General features: G+C 46.6%; 1 protein-coding gene across 5 annotated transcripts in view; it reads right to left on the bottom strand.

The window, feature by feature from the left end:
• Nucleotides 1–1,006: 1,006 nt before the first annotated feature.
• Nucleotides 1,007–21,697, bottom strand: part of LOC144499882 (arylsulfatase H-like) — a 40,744-nt gene continuing 20,053 nt past the window's right edge. For all 5 annotated transcript variants that reach the window (XM_078222509.1, XM_078222510.1, XM_078222508.1 and 2 more), the window contains 7 exons: nt 15,854–15,976; nt 13,936–14,359; nt 11,773–11,909; nt 8,821–8,958; nt 5,474–5,636; nt 3,696–3,817; nt 1,007–1,599 (listed from right to left, as the gene is read on the bottom strand). In XM_078222509.1, the coding sequence (XP_078078635.1) occupies nt 1,217–1,599; nt 3,696–3,817; nt 5,474–5,636; nt 8,821–8,958; nt 11,773–11,909; nt 13,936–14,359; nt 15,854–15,976 (1,490 nt within the window). In that variant the 3' untranslated portion in view covers nt 1,007–1,216. The remainder of the gene's footprint in view (nt 1,600–3,695; nt 3,818–5,473; nt 5,637–8,820; nt 8,959–11,772; nt 11,910–13,935; nt 14,360–15,853; nt 15,977–21,697) is intronic.

Below are 21,697 nucleotides of genomic sequence, written 5' to 3'. Positions count from 1 at the left end.
CTCCTAGCTCTCTGAACCTTCTGTACGCCTCTCTTTTCTTATTTACCAGGTTCATCACAACCTTCGTGCACCACGGTTCCCGTACCCTACCAACACCCCCCTGTCTCATCGGAACGTTGTCATGCAGAGCTCCAGACAAACATTCCTTGAAAATCCTCCACTTTCCTTCGGTACTTTTCCCCAAGAATGCCTCCTTCCAATTTACCCGTCTAATTTCCTCCCTGATGACACTGTATTTCCCTTTACTCCAGAGAAACACTTTCCTAGCCTGCCTGACCCTATCTCTTTCCAATGCTATCGTGAAGGAGATAGAATTATGATCGCTATCCCCAAGATGTTCACCCACCGAGAGATCCTCCACCTGTCCAGGTTCATTAGCCAGCACCAGATCAAGAACAGCCTCTCCTCTAGTAGGCTTATCCACATACTGTGTCAGGAAACTCTCCTGGACACACCTAACAAACTCCTCTCCATCCAAACCCCTAGCCCTAGGGATATTCCAATCTATGTTTGGGAAATTAAAATCTCCCATCACGACAACTCTGTTATTCCTACATCTCTCCAGGATCTGTTTCCCCATCTGCTCCTCAACATCTCTGTTACTATTGGGCGGCCTATAGAAAACACCCAGCAAAGTTACCGACCCCTTCCTATTCCTAACCTCCACCCACAGAGATTCCGTAGTCAGTCCCTCCACGGCGTCCACCTTCTCTACAGCCGTGACACTATCCCTGATCAACAGTGCCACTCCCCCCCCTCTCATATCAGCCATGATCGAATGGCAGAGCAGACTCCATGGACCGAATAGCCTGATTCTGCTCCTATATCTTTGAACTGATTGTCTCTATTGATTCAAATACTAAGTCATTAAACTGAACTGCCCATTCACAAGACGATTACTCATCATCAAATCTGGGATGTGTATGCAACAGAATGCTTGTCTTCCAGTTCTCACGAATTCCTTTCTCTCTTTCCCAAAGCATAAACAAGGAACAGAATAGTGAGCGGCTGTGAAAATGTCAATTTTAATAGGATTAAAAACGAAAGGGTCAGGTTAAAACAAGTACAAAATCTGGTTGCTGCTTGGCAACAGGAAGCGTTCCCCAGAGACTCGATGACGATTATTTTCCAGGCGTAAATCAGAACAGGACAGTTCGTAACGCTTGTGGTCTCCATCATTTCTACAACAAAAAGATAATGCCAGCTAAACAATAAGTCACATGGGCTGTTGGCTGGACCCTAGCCTGCTATCTGAATCACTGGAGTCTTTGTCACACCAACAGAATGGGAATGTGCCACAGCAGGGCTGAAGCCAAGGTTTCCAGAGGATGTTATTCCAAGAAAGCTGAAGCGGGACTGGAGTCAAGGTCTTCCTATGTTCTTCCACTCCCAACCGAATCTGGTTTTGGATTTTGTGGAAAAGTGGCTCGGTGTCAGGCGATAAGGGGTTTGCTTCTGAGGGGTCCTTTGAAAGGTCAAAGAGTAAAGGTGGATCGTGGTTGGAGATGAAATGCCCGTGACAGCCGCAGAACTCGCTTTGGTAGCAACTGCCCATTTCAAATTTGGGAGTGAAAAAATGAGCCTTCCACACGGAGTCACCTGAAAAGAAAACAGAAAAAAAAATTGAAGAGTTGGCGGCACGGTGGTTAACACTGCTGCCTCACAGCGCCGGGGACCCGGGTTCAATCCCAGCCTTGGGTGACTGTCTGTGTGGAGTTTGCATGTTCTTCCCGTGTCTGCGTGGGTTTCCTCCGGATGTTCCGGTTTCCTCCCACAGTCCAAAGGTGTACAGGTTAGGTGGTCTGGCCATGCTAAATCGTCTCTTAGTGACCAGAATGTGTAGGTTAGGTGGATTAGCCATGGGAAATGCGTGGGGTTACGGGAATAGGGTGGGGGAGAGGGCCTGGGTAAGGTACTCTGTCAGAGAGTTGGCGCAAACTTGATGGGCCGAATGGCCGCTTCTGCACTGTAGGGATTCTATGACAAATCCTTGAAACTGGTAATTTTCGTTAATTCATTCGTGGGATGTGGTGTCACTAATAAGGCCAGCATTTATTGTCTATCCCAAGTTGCCCTTGAGAAAGTGGAGGTGTTTACAATTCCTTGAGCACCACTGAGCGACTTGCTAAGCCATCTCAGAGAGCAGTTAAAAGTCTACCACATTGCTGTGGGTCGAGATTCCAAATGTAAGCCAGACGGGGGAAGACTGGCTGATTTCCTTTCCAAAATGACATCAGAGAACCAGATGGGTTTTCATGGCAATCCACCAGTTTCATGGACACCGTTATTAATGCCAGCTTTTTTATTCAAGATTTCTTTCTTTCATTCATCAGAATTTGACATTTCCCCAGCTGGTGGGATTGTGAATTCACGGGTAGTATTTTACAATTCCAGAGGGGTGGGTTTGTGGGCGGGGAGGCAGTTAAATTCCCTGGCTGCCTCTCCAGCTTCCTAACCTCATGCCTCTAACCTGTCTGCAATTTAATGGACAATGCATGAGACCTCGGTTGGCCGCCCCTCTGCCCTTGCGACAATTGAGACCCGTAAATGGTCAGCTAATGGAGAATGTTGGTGATGGGTGCAAAGCTCAACAGGCTAGTATTTTTGGGCAGGGAAGGTGGGAGATGCCTCCTTCACTGACCCCCTTTTCCAATCAGAGGCATCCCTAAGGCCTGCGCTCTGACCCCCTCTGGTCTGTGCACCCCGATAACTCCCATCCCCCAAACTCAACTATCATCCAGCAATGTTATGATCATTCTACTGTACCCCTTCAACATGGTGAGAGTAAGTTTAAATGCCATGAATAGTTCCACCAATCAAGGAAGGTTTGATAGCAATAATAGGAAGACAGATTATCACTTGAATGGGTGTAAATTGAGAGAGGCGGATACTCAATGAGACCTTGGAGTCCTAGTGCATCAGTCGCTGAAAGTAAGCACGCAGGCACAGCAGGCTGTGAAGAAGGCAAATGGTATATTGGCCTCATAGCAAGAGGATTTGAGTATAGGGATAGGGATGCTTTGCTGCAATTGTGTAGGGCGTTGGTGAGGCCACACCTAGAGTATTGTGTGCAGTTTTGCTGTCCTTATCTGAGGAAGGATGCCCTTGCTATAGAGGGAATACAGCGAAGGTTTACCAGGCTGATTCCTGGGATGGCAGGTCTGCCATATGAGGAGAGACTAAGTCAGTCAGTATTATATTCACTGGAGTTTAGAAGAGTGAGAGGGGATCTCATAGAAACTTATAACATTCTAACAGGGTTAGGCAGGATAGATTCAGAAAGAATATTCCCAATGGTGGGGAAGTCCAGAATTTGGGGTCATAGTTTGAGGATAAGGGGTAAACCTTTTAGAACTGAGATGAGGAGAAATTTCTTCACCCAAAGGGTGGTGAATGTGTGGACTTCACTACCACGGAAAGCAATTGAGGCCAAAACGTTTTGTGATTTCAAGAAGAAATTAGATATAACTCTTGGGGCTAAAGGGATCAAGGGATATGGAAGGAAGAGGGGATCAGGATATTGAATTTGATGATTAGCCATGATCAAAATGGATGGCGGAGCAGGCTCGAAGGGCCGAATGGCCTACTCCTGTTTCTAGTTTCTATGAAACATATAGCTAGTGGCCCCTGCAGGCATTGGCACAAGTTGGCTACATGATTCCATTTCAATATTATAACAGATACTGAACACTTACTGTCTCTTGGATGCCATCGCACTGCATTCAAAGCATTTCCACAGTAATGAAATAGGAACTCGTGCTCCGAACGCTGTGTATCACCTTCTAACAGTGGCATCAAATCTCGTCCATCTATGACCCTAGTAAAGCAAAAGTAACAAGCAGCGGTTCAATATAGCAAATGGTATCATTCTCCAACCACTGAAATCACATTTCTCTCATGGACTCACAATGCCAATAATCAGCTCTGATGAAGGGTCATCCAGACTCGAAACGTTGGCTCTATTCTCTCTCCACAGATGCTGTCAGACCTGCTGAGATTTTCCAACATTTTCTGTTTTTGTTTCAGGTTCCAGTATCCGCCATATTTTGCTTTTATGTCAATGGGCGGGATTTTATGGCCTTGCTCGGGCGAGACCGGAAATTCCCGTCCGAGGTCAACGGAGATTTCCGTTGTCACACCCTCGCCCACGCCGATTCCCTGGCAGGTGAGGTGGTAGAGCTCCGGCCAATAATTGGGATTCCCTCTCTGACTAAATCATACATGCACTGGAGAAATGTATGCAGCACGGTGGCACAGTGGTTAGCACTGCTGCCTCACAACTCCAGGGACCCGGGTTCAATCCCCGGCTTGGGTCAAACTCCACATGGCCTGTGTGGAGTTTGCACACTCTCCCCGTGTCTGCGTGGGTTGCCCCCGGGTGCTCCGGTTTCCTCCCACATTCCAAAGATATGTGGGTTAGGTGCATCGGCCATGCCAAATTGTTCCTTAGAGTCCTGGAGTGCGTAGGTTAGCGGGATTAGCAGGGTAAATATGTGGCATTACGGGGATAGGGCCTGAGTGTTGAAGCAGACTCAATGGGCCGAAGGGCCTCCTTCTGCACTGTAGGGGTTCTATGATTCCATGTACAAATTGTGGCGCTGACTTAAAGCCCTCAAAAAGTATGCCGTTTTCAGAGTGCTCTGACTAAGCATCTATAAGGCAATTTTCAACCTCCGAAGCACCTATCCAGATAAATCTTTTCCCAACTACTTTCAAACCAATCTTTCCACAATTTACCTTGCAGATCAAATGAAAAACGACAATATTTTATAACTGAATCCCCTTCCTTTTTGTTATTGTTAACAGGTGAAACTCAATCAATTTAACCGCACATCAATAGCTCAGCTGCAGAACGCCAATGCCACTTGCTTTGTGTTAGGAAGGTGACCTCAGTCTTGGTTGGAGCTTCTCTGCGGCACAGATTGAATAACTGGAAGACTCAAAATTCAGCTCTGCCGTGCCTATGTGCCCGGCTAGCTCAGTCGATAGAACATGAGACCTTTAATCTCAGGGTTGAGGGCTCAAGCCCCATGTTGAGCGCTAATATTTTGGGGTGGCACGGTGTCACAGTGGTTAGCACTGCTGCCTTACAGCACCAGGGACCCGGGTTCGATTCCCAGCTTGGGTCACTGTCTGTGTGGAGTCTGCACGTTCTCCCCGTGTCTGCATGGGTTTCCTCCAGGTGCTCCGGTTTCATCCCACCGTCTGAAAGACATGTGGCGACTAGGGGAATTTCACAGTAACTTCATTGCAGCGTTAATGTAAGTCTTACTTGTGACTAATAAATAAACTTTACTTTAGGAGAGTGTAATCTCAGTTTAACAAGTTTACATTGGCAGTTTTCATTAGACATGTTGACATCAGAACTTCAGAAAAAGTTGATTAAAGTGACTGTGACAAGAAAAAGCCAAGTGTTCTAGACCGGTAGTGCACGTAGATGTAATCAGTGTACTAAACATCGTACATTCTTTACCTATCTTGCGGTAGAGAGGCACCAGCGAGCTTGACGACAGTTGGATAAATGTCCATAAGGCTGGTAGGCTCATCAATTTTCTTGTTGGAAGGCAACTGCCCTGGCCAGCTGAAAATCCCGGGAACACGGATACCACCTTCCCAACCAGCCAATCCCTTCTTGCCTACAAAAGCACCACAATAAGGGATCTTTCACTTGCTTATTAAAGTTAAAAGTATCAATGATCAGAGTCATTCAGTTTAATTCTCCCGCATTTCCTCCCCATTCCTAACCCCTCCCCTACTGAGAGTAAACACTGATAAGGTTTGATTTGATTTGATTTATTATTGTCACATGTATTAACATACAGTGAAAAGTATTGTTTCTTGCACGCTGTACAGGCAAAGCATACCATTCACAGAGAAGGAAAGGAGAGAGTGCAGAATGTAGTCATAGAGTCATAGAGGTTTACAGCATGGAAACAGGCCCTTCAGCCCAACTTGTCCATGACGCCTTTTTTTAAAAAATCCCTAAACTAATCCCAATTGCCCGCATTTGGCCCATATCCCTCTATACCCATCGTACCCATGTAACTATCTAAATGCTTTTTAAAAGATAAAATTGTACCCGCCTTTACTACTACCTCTGGCAGCTTGTTCCAGACACTCACCACCCTCTGTGTGAAAAAAATACCCCTCTGGACACTTTTGTATCTCTCCCCTCTCACCTTAATCCTATGCCCTCTAGTTTTAGATTCCCCAACCTTTGGGAAAAGATATTGACTATCTACCTTGTCTACGCCCCTCATTATTTTATAGACCTCTATAAGGTCACCCCTCAGCCTCCTACGCTCCAGAGAAAAAAGTCCCAGTCTATTCAGCCTCTCCTTATAACTCAATCCATCAAGTCCTGGTAGCATCCTAGTAAATCTTTTCTGCACTCTTTCGAGTTTAATAATATCCTTTCTATAAAAGGGTGACCAGAATTGCACACAGTATTCCAAGTGTGGCCTTACCAATGTCTTGTACAACTTCAACAAGACGTCCCAACTCCTGTATTCAATGTTCTGACCGATGAAACCAAGCATGCCGAATGCCTTCTTCACCACTCTGTCCACCTGTGACTCCACTTTCAAGGAGCTATGAACATGTACCCCTAGATCTCTTTGTTCTGTTACTCTCCCCAACGCCCTACCATTAACTGAGTAAGTCCTGCCCTGGTTCAATCTACCAAAATGCATTACCTCGTATTTGTCTAAATTAAACTCCATCTGCCATTCGTCAGCGCACTGGCCCAATTGATCAAGATCACGCTGCAATTGGAGATAACCTTCCTCACTGTCCACCATGCCACCAATCTTGGTGTCATCTGCAAACTTACTAAGCATGCCCCCTATATTCTCATCCAAATCATTAATATAAATGACAAATAACAGTGGGCCCAGCACTGATTCCTGAGGCACACCGCTGGTCCCAGGCCTCCGGTTTGAAAAACAACTCTCTACAACCGCCCTCTAGCTTCTGTCAAGAAGCCAATTTTGTATCCATTTAGATACCTCACCCTGGATCCCGTGAGATTTAACTTTACACAACAACCTACCATGCGGTACCTTGTCAAGGTCTTGCTAAAGTCCATATAGACAACATCAATTGCACTGCCCTCATCTACCTTCTTGGTTACCCCTTCAAAAAACTCAAATTTGTGAGACATGATTTTCCACTCACAAAGCCATGCTGACTGTCCCTAATCAGTCCTTGCATCTCTAAATGCCTGTAGATCCTGTCTCTCAAAATACCTTCCAACAATTTACCCACCACAGATGTGAGGCTCACTGGTCTGTAGTTCCCAGGTTTTTCTCTGCAGCCCTTTTTAAACAAAGGCACAACATTTGCCAGTCTCCAATCTTCAGGCACCTCACCCGTGACTATCGATGATTCAAATATCTCAGCTAGGGGACCCGCAATTTCCTCCCTAGCCTCGCACAATGTCCTGGGATACATTTCATCAGGTCCCGGGGATATATCTACCTTGATGCGCTTTAAGACTTCCAGCACCTCCTTCTCTGTAATATGTACACTCCTCAAGACATCACTATTTGCTTCCCCAATTTCCCTAACATCTATGCTTTTCTCAACAGTAAATACTGATGGGAAATATTTATTTAGGATCTCACCCATCTCTTGTGGATCCGCACATAGATTACCTTGTTGATCCTTAAGAGCAGTAAGAAGTTTAACAACACCAGGTTAAAGTCCAACAGGTTTATTTGGTAGCAAAAGCCACACAAGCTTTCGGAGCTGCAAGCCCCTTCTTCAGGTGAGGCCCTACTCTCTCCCTTGATACTCTTTTGCTCTTTATGTATTATGTGTTACAGTCATAGCTAGGGTATAGAGAAAGATCAACTTAATACGAAGTAGGTCCATTCAAAAATCTGCTGCCAGCAGGGAAGAAGCTGTTCTTGAGTCGGTCGGAACGTGACCTCAGACGTTTGTATCTTTTTCCCGAAGGAAGAAGGTGGAAGAGGGAATGTCTGGGGTGCGTGGGGTCCTTAATTATGCTGGCTGCTTTGCCGAGGCAGCGGGAAGTGTAGACAGAGCTAATGGATGGGAGGCTGGTTTGAGTGATGGACTGGGCTTCATTCATGACCCTTTGTAGTTTCTTGCGGTCTTGGACAGAGCAGGGACCATACCAAGCTGTGATCTAACGACTTTCTATGGTGCATCTGTAAACATTGGTGAGAGTTGTAGCAGACATACCGAATTTCCGTAGCAGTCACTAGGTCAAAATCCTGGAATTTATTCAGCACGGTGGCACAGTGATTAGCCTCACAGCACCAGGGACCCGGGTTCAATTCCTGGCTTGGGTGACTGTCTGTGTGGAGTTTGCACGTTCTCCCCGTGTCTGTGTGAGTTTCCTCCGGGTGCTCGGGTTTCCTCCCACAGTCCAAAGGACGTGCTGGGGGTTAGGTGCATTGGCCATGCTAAATTCTCCCTCAGTGCACCTCAATAGGTGTCGGAGTGTGGCAACTAGCGGATTTTCACAGTAACTTCATCGCAGTGTTAATGTAAGCCTACTTGTGACACTAATAAAAGAAAGCTTTAAAGTTCCTTGGGTCAGAGTCAATGTTGAGAACTCCCAAGGCTTCTCCTTCTCGTCTGCAGAGCACTGGGCTGCCACCTCTCATGCGTTACAGTATATCTCATAATTTCCCACCACAGAAAGTCTTCAAATAATGGCAGTTTTGGAAAATAAAACCCAGTCCTTGTTTCCTTACAGGAAAAATGAATTACAGAAATAGTCATTGATAGAATTCATATTAAAAATGGTTTGATGTTCAGCATACCTATTTTCTTCTGGAATGTACTTACCTCTGTATATTCCATTCCAGCCTCCATCATGCTCTCCATTTGGTCCGACAGAGTCCCAGCTGCCTCCGTGATCCGAGGTGAAATGTATAAGGGTTTTATTCGCGAGGCCAACATTATTGATACCATTTATAATCTGACCTAAAATGAGCATTAAAAAAAACAAAGAATTAGTTTCTGGGGAGAAACACACCGGTTTTCAGTCAGAACCTGACATTTTTGCCATTTTTTAGGAAGATTACACCCCATGATTGAATTTTTGGCTCAGCTGAGGGGCCTTTAGAAGCAAGAAATTCCTGAGATTAATATGGAGAAAGTTGATGAACGTGGAATTATGCACTGAAAGGAAAATTGGAAGGCATTTTTTTCGGATAAAGTAAATGGAAGAGGATCTGACCTGGAAATTGACTATTAAACTAGGGTAGGGCAGCATGGAGCAGAGGATCTGCTAAAACTACCATGGAATCATAGAATCATAGAATCCCTACTGTGCAGAAGGAAGCCATTTGGCCCATCAAGCCTGCACCGACAACAATCGCACCCAAGCTTTTCCCTGTATTTTCCCTGCTAATCCATTTGAAATTAAGGGGTAATTTAGCACGGCCAATCAGCCTAACCCACACATCTTTGGACTGTGGGAGGAAACCGGAGCACCCGGAGGAAATCCACACAGACACAGGGGGAATGTGCAAACTCCACACAGTCACCCGAGGCCGGAATTAAACCCGGGTTCCTGACGCTGTGAGGCAGCAGTGCTAACCACTATGCCACCATACCGAAGAAGGCTAATTAATCCTGTGTCCCAGAAGCTAAAGCCATTGGTCCAGAAGCGGGCTAAAAGCAGTTCAGCCACGCAGCTCAGGAGGACAAATCCAGATTAGTTCTGGAGGTATTGCTAACCACTACAGACTCTAACTCATCTAATTGTCCAGTTATCTAATATTGTTAACTTGTCAGCTATTGTGGGCGGCACGGTGGCACAGTGGCTAACACTGCTGCCGCACAGTGCCAGGGCCTGGGTTCGATTCCCAGTTTGTGTCACGGTCTGTGTGGAGTTTGCACATTCTCCCCGTGTCTGCGCGGGTTTCCTCCGGGTGCTCTAGTTTCCTCCCACAGTCCAAAGATGTGCGGGGTAGGTGGATTGGCGATGATAAATTGTCCATTAGTGTCAGTGGATTAGTAGGATATGTGGAGTTATAATGCCTGGGTGGGTTTATTGTCAGTGCAGACTTGATGGGCCAAATGGCCTCCCTCTGCACAATAGGGATTCTATGATACCTGCAGAGTATTTAATTCTAAATAAAACTCATATCTGATCTCGACGATAATTTAAAATGAATGTTGTTCTGGACACCACACAGCAAGGATGAACCACTGTTTCTATAACTCTGAGCTCTAATACCCCAATTCCCCCCCGTCCACAGCTTGGACCCTTGCCCTTTGTTACTCTGGCCCAAAGGCTGGCCTAGCCACTTGATACTGGGCTGGGATATCTGGGTGGCATTTGCTTTCTGGCTGCAGCCTGAAGGCAAAGTTGAAACAGGAACATGACCGGTGCAGCTGAGTGGAAATTTTCATCAAATAAAAAGCAGAAATGTTCAGCAGGTCTGGCAGCATTTGTGGGCAGAGATTTTCCAGCCCTGACAACGGCGGGCACCGTTGTGGGCAGGATGGGAAACTTGGAGAGCGGAGGAAAGTCGGTTAGCTTTTGGACACTCTCCGAAGTTTCCCATCCTGCCTGCCATGCTGTCCACTGCTGACAGGACTGGCAAATCCCAACTGGAGTTATTGTCTCCAGTCGAATATGACTCTTCTTTAGGAAGCTTTAACCTCATTGCAGGCGATGGCCTAGTGGCATTATCACTAGACTATTAATCCAGAAACTCAGCGAACGTTCTGGGGACCCGGGTTTGAATCCCGCCACGGCAGATGGTGGAATTTGAATTCAATAAAAAATACCTGGAATTAAGAATCTACTGATGACCATGAAACCATTGTCGATTGTGGAAAAAACCCATCTGGTTCACTAATGCCCTTTAGGAAAGGAAATTTGCCATCTTATCTGGTCTGGCCTACATGTGACTCCAGAGCCACAGCAATGTGGTTGATTCTCAACTGCCCTCGGGCAACTATGGATGGGCAATAAATGCTGGCCAGCCAGCGATGCCCATGACCCATGAATGAATATAAAGTTTCTTACAACCATTGAATTTACCTGTACTGGTGCCTGAGGACATAATAACCTTGTCCTGGTAACAAGCTAAAGGAATCAAGGGATATGGGGGGGGGCGGGGGGGGAAAGAGAGATCAGGATATTAAATTTGATGATCAACCATGATCATTCCCCTTAGTTGAAGGGTTAGTTGCGAGGGGACATAAGTTAAAAGTGAGGGGTGGGAGCTTTAGGGGGGATTTGAGGAAAAATCTTTTTACCCAGAGGGTAGTGACAGTCTGGAATACGCTCCCTGGGAGGGTGGTGGAGGCGGGATGCCTCACATCCTTTAAAAAGTACCTGGATGAGTACTTGGCACATCATAACATTCAAGGCTATGGGCCAAGTGCTGGCAAGTGGGATTAGGTGGGCAGGTCAGGGCCTTTCATGCGTCGATGCAGACACAATGGGCCGAAGGGCCTCTTCTGCACAGTAGTATTCTGTGATTCTGTGATTCTATGATCAAAATGAATGGTGGAGCAGGCTTGAAGGGCCGAATGGCCTACTCCAGCTTCTAGGTTCTATGTTTCTAAGCAGAGGAGTAATTGAGACTAACACCAGGAAGGAAAAATCGGATGGCTGGATAACATTTGAGACGATGACTGAGGGAGGTTTGAAAAAAGCCGGGGAAGAACCAAGGTGATGTCAAGGCTGCAACTAAAGCTATGGTGAAAGCAAGCCAATGAACGATGCCTTCCTGATTCGGCCTTTCCCCTTGGACATTATTGCCTAATACTACTTACCTACATGCCAATCCATCTCCTCCACATTATCTCCATAAGAGCCATGTCTACTCTTCCCGATAAATGCCTTTGTTGTCAGGAAGGGAGTGTGGACATGGAGCAGCGACATGACAAGGAGAAATGGTCTCTTCTCGTTTCTAAAATTTGAAAGATATCATTTTGTTAGGATGACCTACGCAATACACTCGTTTTTTTTTTAAATGACCTGACCCTAAAATATGAAACAATTGTGAAGCTAAATCTTCTGAATGGCATTTCTAATTTCTCAGATAAGGTGAAGTGACTCACATTGGAAACGGGCTCCTTCTCAGATGCGGGCAAGGCTGGCATTTGTTTTCCCAAACACAAATGTCCAAAGATGTACAGCACCCAAACAGGCCACATGGCACAGCGGTTAGCACGGCAGCTTCACAATGCCAGAGACCCGGGTTCAATTCCCCGCCTTGGGTGACTGTCTGTGTGGATTTTGCACATTCTCCCCGTGTCTGCGTAGGTTTCCTCCGGATGCTCCAGTTTCCTCCCACCTTGCAAAGATGTGCGGGTTAGGTGGATTGGCCATGCTAAATTTCCCTTAGTGTCCCAAGATGTGCTGGTTAGGTGGATTAGCCATGCTAAATTAACCCTTAGTGTCCAAAGATGTGTAGGTTAGGGGGACGAGCCAAGCTATATTTCCCCTTAGTGCCCCAAGATGTGTAGGTTAGAGGGATTAGCCGTGAGAATATGAGGGGTTATGGGGATAAGCAGTGGAGAGGGCCTGGGTAAGACACTCTGTCAGAGAGTTTGTACAGACCCGATGGACGGAATGGCCTCCTTCTGCACTAATCTGTAGGGATTCTAAGATTTGCTCTACTATGCTGGTGTTTACACTCCGCACAAGTGTCCTCACAGCCCAGTCCATCCAGCCGCATCCAGAATTCCTTACTCGGATGCACAAAGGCTTTTTTCTCAATTACTCTTTCTTGTGCGAAGTTCCACATTCTTACCACATTCTGGGTAAAAAAAAAATCTCCTGCATACTCCATTGGATATGATAGTGACTATCTTAAATTCATGGTCCCTAGTTTTGGCCTGCCAGGGTTGGTTAGCTCCCTTGGCTCGGCGGCGAGTGGGTGGATAAGGTTAACACCAAGGGCGTGGAGTTTGATACAACAGTTGTTCCAACTGAGGTAGACCACTCGACCTGTGGTCTCCTCACTCGACCTGTGGTAAAACAAAATAGTCGCGGCACTTTGCTGTGGCTGGAGGAATAATCGCCAAATACCTGCCTTTGAGCAAAGAACTGAAGAAGAGAGTTTTGGTTCTCCTCCAAGTGGGAACACACGTCTCCGCATTTGCCTTGTCAAACTTTACAACATTTTTAAGGTCTCTACTCATTTATTCGCCCCATGAATAAACCCCAGAGCTTTGTCTCCATTGTTAAATGTCCTTATTAAATGTCCTTGTCTCTATTGTTATAATGTCCTGGGTGGCACGGTGGCACAGTGGTTAGCACTGCTGCCTCATAGTGCCAGAGACCCGGGTTCAATTCCCGGCTTGGGTCACTGTCTGTGTGGAGTTCTCCCCATGTCTGCATGGGTTTCCTCCGGGTGCTCTGGTTTCCTCCCACAGTCCAAAAGACGTGCTGGTTGGGTGCATTGACCTGAACAGGCGCCGGAGTGTGGCAACTAGGGGAATTTCACAATAACTTCATTGCAGCCTTAATGTAAGCCTTACTTGTGACTAATAAATAAACTTTAACTTTATTAACCTACATCTTAGTAATTTACCTATCTGTAACCCTCTATGTTATTCTATCCAATTTACACTTATTTTCCAAGAACGATGTGGTTTAATCACTGGCTGGAATTTTACCGGCACGCCCACTCAGGAATCGGGGCGGACGAGGCTCACAGAATGGGATTCTCCGTCGGCCTTGGGCGGGATTTTACGAGCCTCGCCCAAGTGAGATCGTAAAATACTGACCAGAGTCATATGGTGCAGAAGAGACCCTTCGTCCCATCGAGGCCCATAAGGCTATAACTCCCTATCCCTCTGACCAAATGTGCTGCCTCGAACTGCCTGGCGTCAGATCAGAATGGCGGTGCTGGTGATGGAGGCCATTTGGCCCATTTTCTCCCCCCCATGATCTCCCATCATATTGTGCGTTGGAGCAACATTCCATACCTTTCAATGAAGGCGAGGGCTTCCTCTGTCATTCTGGTCGTGAAGGTTTCCGGATTGAACGGCTGCTGGACTATTTCGGAGTTCCTCATGACCAGGCAGTTCCAATTCCTCAGGAAACCAAAAAGAGAATACCAAGCAGCGAAGAACAGGAAGCAAAAAGCCGCAAGGCACGCAATGGTCTTCCAGCTAATATTGATGGGGCCAGTCCACCTCAAAACAAGCAGGGTCAGAAGTCCCAACACGAGTGCTCCAGTGGCCAGACGCAGTTTAACTTGGACTTCAAATAAGATGACACTTCCTTCACCTGGTTTGCAGTCATGGACATTAGTGAAAGGTGTGCCGTAGTAGAAGTCAAACCCATGGCTAAGTGGATGGTGACAGTAATCATTGCGGGATTCACAATTTACACCCAGATGCCACTTTCCTGTAAAAGAATTCAGACGCAGCATTCAATCAGTTGTTTAAGGAGAAACCATTCCAACAATACCTCCTGTGCACTTCAAACACCCACACAATTCAAATTCCTCAGTAGCGCATGAGGGGATAGGAATGTTGGTTGTTGGGATCCAGTTATGGGCGGCACGGTGGCACAGTGGCTAGCACTGCTGGAAGCAAACCGGAGCACCCGGAGGAAACCCACGCAGACACGGGGAGAACGTGCATACTCCACACAGTCACCCAAGGCTGGAATTGAACCCGATTCCCTGGCGCTGTGAGGCAGCAGTGCTGACCACTGTACCACCATGCCACCCATGATGTAAAAGAGGTTATTAATAAGAGTGGGACTGTCAGGGATCGACTTCCTCTCCCGCCCGCGGGGAAAACGGCGCACAGCGAAAATGGAGGCGAGATTTCCAGTCGCAATGTCAGCCGCCATTTCATTTCCCATCCATTCCTGCCTGATCCGGGGATGGGAAGTTTCCAGCTCTCCTGCCTGGTGACTGAAGCTATTATTAATTCAGTGACCTACACTTGCCTCGTCTGTAGGCTCGCCAATTCAGATCTCCTCTCACACATTGCCCAACAGCACACGTTGGCAGTACAATCTCCTGCTTTGGTGCCTCGATATCAGCTGCTGGGGCCAATCCGAAAAGCCAACTTGCACCATCCTAAATACACGAGGACTGAGTGAGGCCAACCATATTGGCCATGCTGGGTAGGAACCGGGAATTCATTGCCCATCGAGAGCCATTTCCAACACATTGGTGGCTTTGATTTGATTTGATTTGATTTATTATTGTCACATATATTGGGATACAGTGAAAAGTATTGTTTCTTGCGCGCTATACAGACAAAGCATACTGTTCATAGAGAAGGAAAGGAGAGAGTGCAGAATGTAGTGTCACAGTCATAGCTAGGGTGTAGAGAAAGATCAACTTAATATATGGTAGATCCATTCAAACGTCTGACAGCAGCAGGGAAGAAGCTGTTCTTGAGTCGGTTGGTATGTGACCTCAGACTTTTGTACCTTTTTCTCAACGGAAGAAGGCGGAAGAGAGAATGTCCAGGGTGCGTGGGGTCCTTAATTATGCTGGCTGCTTTGCCGAGGCAGCGGGAAGTGTAGACAGAGTCAATGGATTGGAGGCTGGTTTCGGAAGAGCAGCCAGCATAATTAAGACCCCACACACCCCGGACATGCTCCCTTCCATCTTCCTCCATCGGGAAAAAGATACAAAAGTCTGAGACTTGGGGTAAAAAATGTTTTTTGTCCGAAAAATACTCATCCTGTTCTCTTTCACCCATCCTGTTTAAATATAACATTGCTGAGGGCACAAAAAACAGACCAAAACCAATCTAGTAGAATAATTTTACCTGCGTAGTGTGCACATTTTGTGATAAAAAGACCACAGAAAATTCCCCTTCATTTTGAAAACCTGTGGCATTCCAAAGCAATGGTTAAAATTCCACCCGGACATACCTATGAGGCCAGTGGTGTATCCTTGTTTTTGCAATATCGCTGCAAAGGTCGTCTCATTCTTGGGAAGACCCCCAGAGCTGCCGGTGAATAAAAGGACACGCACTCTGTGGCCATTGTCCATACCTTCAATGGAAACACAGGCAATCACATTTAGTCACAGGTTTTGTTTTATTTCCTTGATTAAAGGTTGGGTTGGCTCCCCTCGTGGCCTCTTGAGTAAAGGCACTGCCGGTGTAACGGTAAGCCTTCAAGACACTCTGGGGCGGAATCTTACCAGAATCTGACAAAGTGTCAGTGCTGGCGAGAAAACCAGTGTGAAACTCTCCAGCCCCACCGGTCTGCTTTCTCTCCAGATCCCGGGGTTTGCACCTTGACTCTGGCAGGGTGGGAAGGGCACACTTAGAGTCTTGAACCGGCTCCACAGAACTCTTTATCTTTAAAGGGTGCCCCGATCACAAGTAAGAAATAACTCCACCGACCACATATCTAGGGCTTTGTCCCCTGCCCGCAACTCGCCCACACTCCTCATCATACCTGGCATTTACCCCCCTCCGATCATCCCCACCCCCTCTGTGTCCACTGCTGGACCCCCCACCCCATGCACCCCCCCCCCACCACAAGCAGGTAAGTCCCTGCTAATGAAGCTCCCCCTGGGGCCTGTTTCAGGCACTGCCCCCCCTTCCCCCCCCCCCCATCCCCAGCGCAGGTCGTGCCAGGGGACAGTGCCAAGGGACATTGGCAGGGCACTACCGGGATCATGCCCCTCTCCCCTGGGGGCTATACTGACCATTGCACCCCTGGAAGGATGCCCTGGACTGCTTCCCATTTTTCAAAAGCTGTTGTAAATGGGGAATTCCTGGGGGAACCATGTGGTGGGGAAGCCCTTTTAAATATCTTTAAATTTATTTAAATGCAGTTAAATGAAAAAAGATGGACCCTCATTACATCACCAACAAGGGGCATGGAAAATCAAAAATCTTGCTCATTTTCCAATTCCCGCAGGATTTTGTGCCCATGTCATCGTTTGTGTAGTTTCTTAAGGTCCTATCAGTGTTCTCCTGGTGACTTGGCCAACATTTATCCTTCAAATCGACCACTACACTACTGTGTCTTAGAATCATGGAATCCCTACAGTGCTGAAGGAGGCCATTCGGCCCATCAAATCTGCACCGACAACAATCCCACCCAGGCCCTAACTCTACATAGTTACCCGGCTAATCAGGGGCAATTTAGCATGGCCAATCCACCTAAAACCGCACATCTTTGTGAACTGTGGAAGGAAACCGGAGCACCCGGAGGAAACCCACGCAGACACGGGGAGAATGTGCAGACTCCACGCAAACAACTACACAAGGCTGGGATCGAACTTGGGTGCTGTGAGGCAGCAGTGCTAACCACTGTCCCACTGTACCGCCCATCAATCACAAGACTTTTCCTATCGTAACTCCAATTTATTTATCCTGGCTTACCTTTAGAGTGAGCTTGTCTAATGTACAATCCATGGGGGGTGTTGGATGCAGCCCGTGAAGCCCATGCTACGTGGTTCCCAGAGCTAGGTGTGAAAATGGCAGTCAAACCGGTAAGTTGGAGTGAAAGATTGTATAAGGGGATGCTGTTCCAATCACAGGCTGCCTCTCACCCCTCTGTTGGTGCTGGTAGGCTCAATATTCTGACTACCATACACCAAATACACAGGCACCCACTCTTGTTCCCTAACCACAGGCATTGATGTTCTCACACTCTTACACTCTTTTTACAGTCTTTTTTTAAATTAACAATTTATTGCTCTTACATTGCCTTACTTCTCCACAGAAACCATTTCCTTCCCTAAAACTCCAGCTTTTTATTTTAGAAATTCAGTTTATTGTTCTGCAAAACCTTATCTTTCTGAAATTTTCCCATCGGCCCCCTGAGTGAGGATAAAACGCAAATCCCTAAAGGTTGGACAAGCCTGTTTTAGAGTCACATTAGGTGAGGGGTTCACAATCAGAAACTCCAACTTGTATGACAGGATCCAAATCTATATCGCTGCGTCTATATAAAACCTTGGTTAGGCTGCTGCATTTGGAGTATCGCGTGCAGTTCCGGTTGCCACACTATCGGAAGGATGTAGACGCTTTGGAGAGAGTGCAAAGAAGGTTCACCAGGATTTTGCCGGGTCTCGAGGGCGTTGGGTATGAGGAGAGGTAAATAAACGAGGATTGTTTTCACTGGAAAGACAGAGGCTGAGGGGAGACCTGGTCTACAAAGTTATGAGAGGCTCAGACAGGATGGATAGTCAGAGGCTTTTCCCCAGGGTGGGAGTGGCAATTACAAGGGGGCACACGTTCAAGATGAGAGGGGGAAAGTTTAAGGGAGATGTTCGGGGGATGTTTTTCACGCAGAGAGTGGTGGGTGCCTGGAACACGCTGCCAGAGAAGGTGGTGGAAGCAGATACATTCGCAACATTTAAGAGGCATCTGGATGGGTACGTGAATAGGGAGGGAATAGAGGGATATCGACCGAATAAAGGCAGTACTTTTTTGTTTAGTTAGGGCATCATGATCGGCACAGGCTTGGAGGGCTGAAAGGCCTGTTCCTATGCTGTACTTTTCTTTGTTCTCTTTGTTTATTAAACAAATGAATATGTTTCCTAAGATATTGGACTTTCACACACAATTAGATTAAACAGGCTAAATGGAGAGGGCTGGGGTGCGACCTAATAGAGGTCTTTGAAATACAAAGACTAAAAGATGTAGGAGCAGAAGTAGACCATTCGGCCCATCGAGTCTGCTTCCCCATTCAATGAGATCATGACTGATCTGATATGATAATCCTTAACTCCACTTTCCCGCCTTATCCCCATAACTCTTGATTCCCTTACTGATCTACCAGATGTAAAGGAGATATTTCCATTGGTGGAGGAGTCCAAAGCTAGGGGCCATTAATATAAAATAGTAGCCAATAAATCCAATAAGGAATTCAAAATAAACTTTTTTACTCTGAAGGTGAGAATGTGCAATCTCCGACCACATGAAGTCACGGAGGTGAATGGTATAGATCTTATGTTGTGGCTACAAGAGCAGGTCATTGGTTGGGAATTCTATGGTGAGTAACTCATCTCCTGAGTCCCCAAAGCCTGTCCACAAGTCAGGAGTGTGATGGAATACTCTCCACTTTGTCTGGATGAATGCAGCTCCAACACCATTCAAAAAGCTTGACACCATTCAGCATGATAAGACAAAGGAGCAGAAGTAGGCCATTCAGCCCATCGAATGGCCTGCCATTCAATGAGATAAGGATGAAGCAGCTTACTTGATTGGCATCCTGTCCACCGCCTTTAACATTTGTTCCCTCCACCACTGATGCACAGTGGCAGCAGTGTGTACCATCTATAAGATGCACTGCAACAACTCGCCAAGGCTGCTTTGATGACACTTTCCAAACCCTCCTGGGAGGACAGGGGCAGCAGATACCTGGGAACACCACCACCTGCAAGTTCCACTCCAAGCCACACACCATCCTGACCTGGAAATATATCGCTGTTCCTTCACTGTCACTGAGTCAAAATCCTGGAACTCTCTCCCTAACAGCACTGTGGGTGTACCTACACCAAAGGGACTGCAGTGGTTCAAGACTCAAGGGCAATTAGGGATTGGCGATGAAGACTGGCCTAACCAACGATGCCCACATCGCATGAAAGAATATTCTTTTTAAAAATAAAGGGAGGTTGGATAAACATGTGAGGGAACAGAAGGATTTGCTGAGGAGGTGAGATGAAATTGGGGTGGGAAGGGTGGAGGAGCCTCATTAGCAGCATAAATATCAGAATAGAGCAAATGAATCCAATGGCCAGTTTCTGCCCTGTCAAATTCAAAACAGTTCTATGTGTTAAGCTTCGTAAAATTACAGATATTATATATTCTACTTATAATTAGGGTGGCACAGTGGCCTTCGGTGACTGTCTGTGTGGAGTTTGCATGTTCTGCCCGTGTCTGCGTGGATTTCTTCCGGGTGCTCCGGTTTAGAACATAGAACATAGAACATAGAACATTACAGCGCAGTACAGGCCTTCGGCCCTCGATGTTGCGCCGACCAGTGAAACCAATCTAAAGCCCATCTAACCTACACTATTCCAATATCATCCATATGTTTATCCAATAACCATTTGAATGCTCTTAATGTTGACGAGTCCACTACTGCTGCAGGCAGGGCATTCCACGCCCTTACTACTCTCTGAGTAAAGAACCCACCTCTAACATCTGTCCTATATCTATCACCCCTCAATTTAAAGCTATGTCCCCTCGTGCTAGCCATCACCATCCGAGGAAAAAGGCTCTCACTATCCACCCGAGCTAATCCTCTGATCATCTTGTAAGCCTCTATTAAGTCACCTCTTAACCTTCTTCTCTCTAACGAAAACAACCTCAAGCCCCTCAGCCTTTCCTCATACGATTTTCCCACCATACCAGGCAACATCCTGGTAAATCTCCTCTGCACCCTTTCCAACACTTCCACATCCTTCCTATAATGCGGCGACCAGAACTGTACGCAATACTCCAAATGCGGCCGCACCAGAGTTTTGTACAGTTGCAACATGACCTCCTGGCTCCGGAACTCAATCCCTCTACCAATAAAAGCTAACACACCGTACGCCTTCTTAACAACCCTATCAACCTGGGTGCCAACTTTCAGGGATCTATGCACATGGACACCCAGATCCCTCTGTTCATCCACACTACCAAGTATCTTACCATTTGCCCAGTACTCTGTATTCCTGTTACTCCTTCCAAAGTGAATCACTTCGCACTTTTCCGCATTAAACTCCATTTGCCACCTCTCAGCCCAGCTCTGCAGCTTATCTATGTCCCTCTGCAACCTGCCACTTCCCTCCGCACTGTCTACAACTCCACCGACTTTAGTGTCATCAGCAAATTTACTAACCCATCCTTCTACGCCCTCATCCAGGTCATTAATAAAAATGACAAACAGCAGTGGCCCTAAAACAGATCCTTGCGGTACACCACTAGTAACTGAACTCCAGGATGAATATTTCCCATCAACCACCACCCTCTGTTTTCTTACAGCTAGCCAATTCCTGATTCAAACCACTAAATCACCCTCAATCCCATGTGTCCGTATTTTCTTCAAATGCTTACCATGGGGAACCTTATCAAATGCTTTGCTGAAATCCATATACACCACATCAACCGCTTTACCCTCATCCACCTCTTTGGTCACCTTCTCAAAGAACTCAATAAGGTTTGTGAGGCACGACCTACCCTTCACAAAACCATGCTGACTATCCCTAATCAAATTATTCCTTTCCAGGTGATTATAAATCCTATCTCTTATAATCCTTTCCAATACTTTGCCCACAACAGAAGTAAGGCTCACCGGTCTATAATTATCAGGGTTGTTCCTACTCCCCTTCTTGAACAAGGGGACAACATTTGCTATCCTCCAGTCTTCTGGCACTGTTCCAGTAGACAATGACGACACAAAGATCAAAGCCACAGGCTCTGCAATCTCCTCTCTAGCCTCCCAGAGAATCCTAGGATAAATCCCATCCGGCCCAGGGGACTTATCTATTTTTACCCTTTCCAGAATTGCTAACACCTCCTCCCTATGAACCTCAATCCCATCCAGTCCAACAGCCTGCATCTCAGTACTCTCCTCGACACTGTCCCTCTCCAGTGTGAATACCGACGAAAAATATTAATTTAGTGCCTCTCCTATCTCTTCCACGCACAACTTCCCACTCCTGTCCTTGACTGGCCCTAATCTTACCCTGGTCATTCTTTAACTCCTGACATACCTATAGAAAGCTTTAGGGTTTTCCTTGATCCTACCTGCCAAAGACTT

The sequence above is a fragment of the Mustelus asterias genome, chromosome 10 (genome assembly GCF_964213995.1).
Source record: "Mustelus asterias chromosome 10, sMusAst1.hap1.1, whole genome shotgun sequence".
NCBI lineage: Eukaryota > Metazoa > Chordata > Chondrichthyes > Carcharhiniformes > Triakidae > Mustelus > Mustelus asterias.
This window is presented reverse-complemented; position numbering and strand designations above follow the sequence as displayed.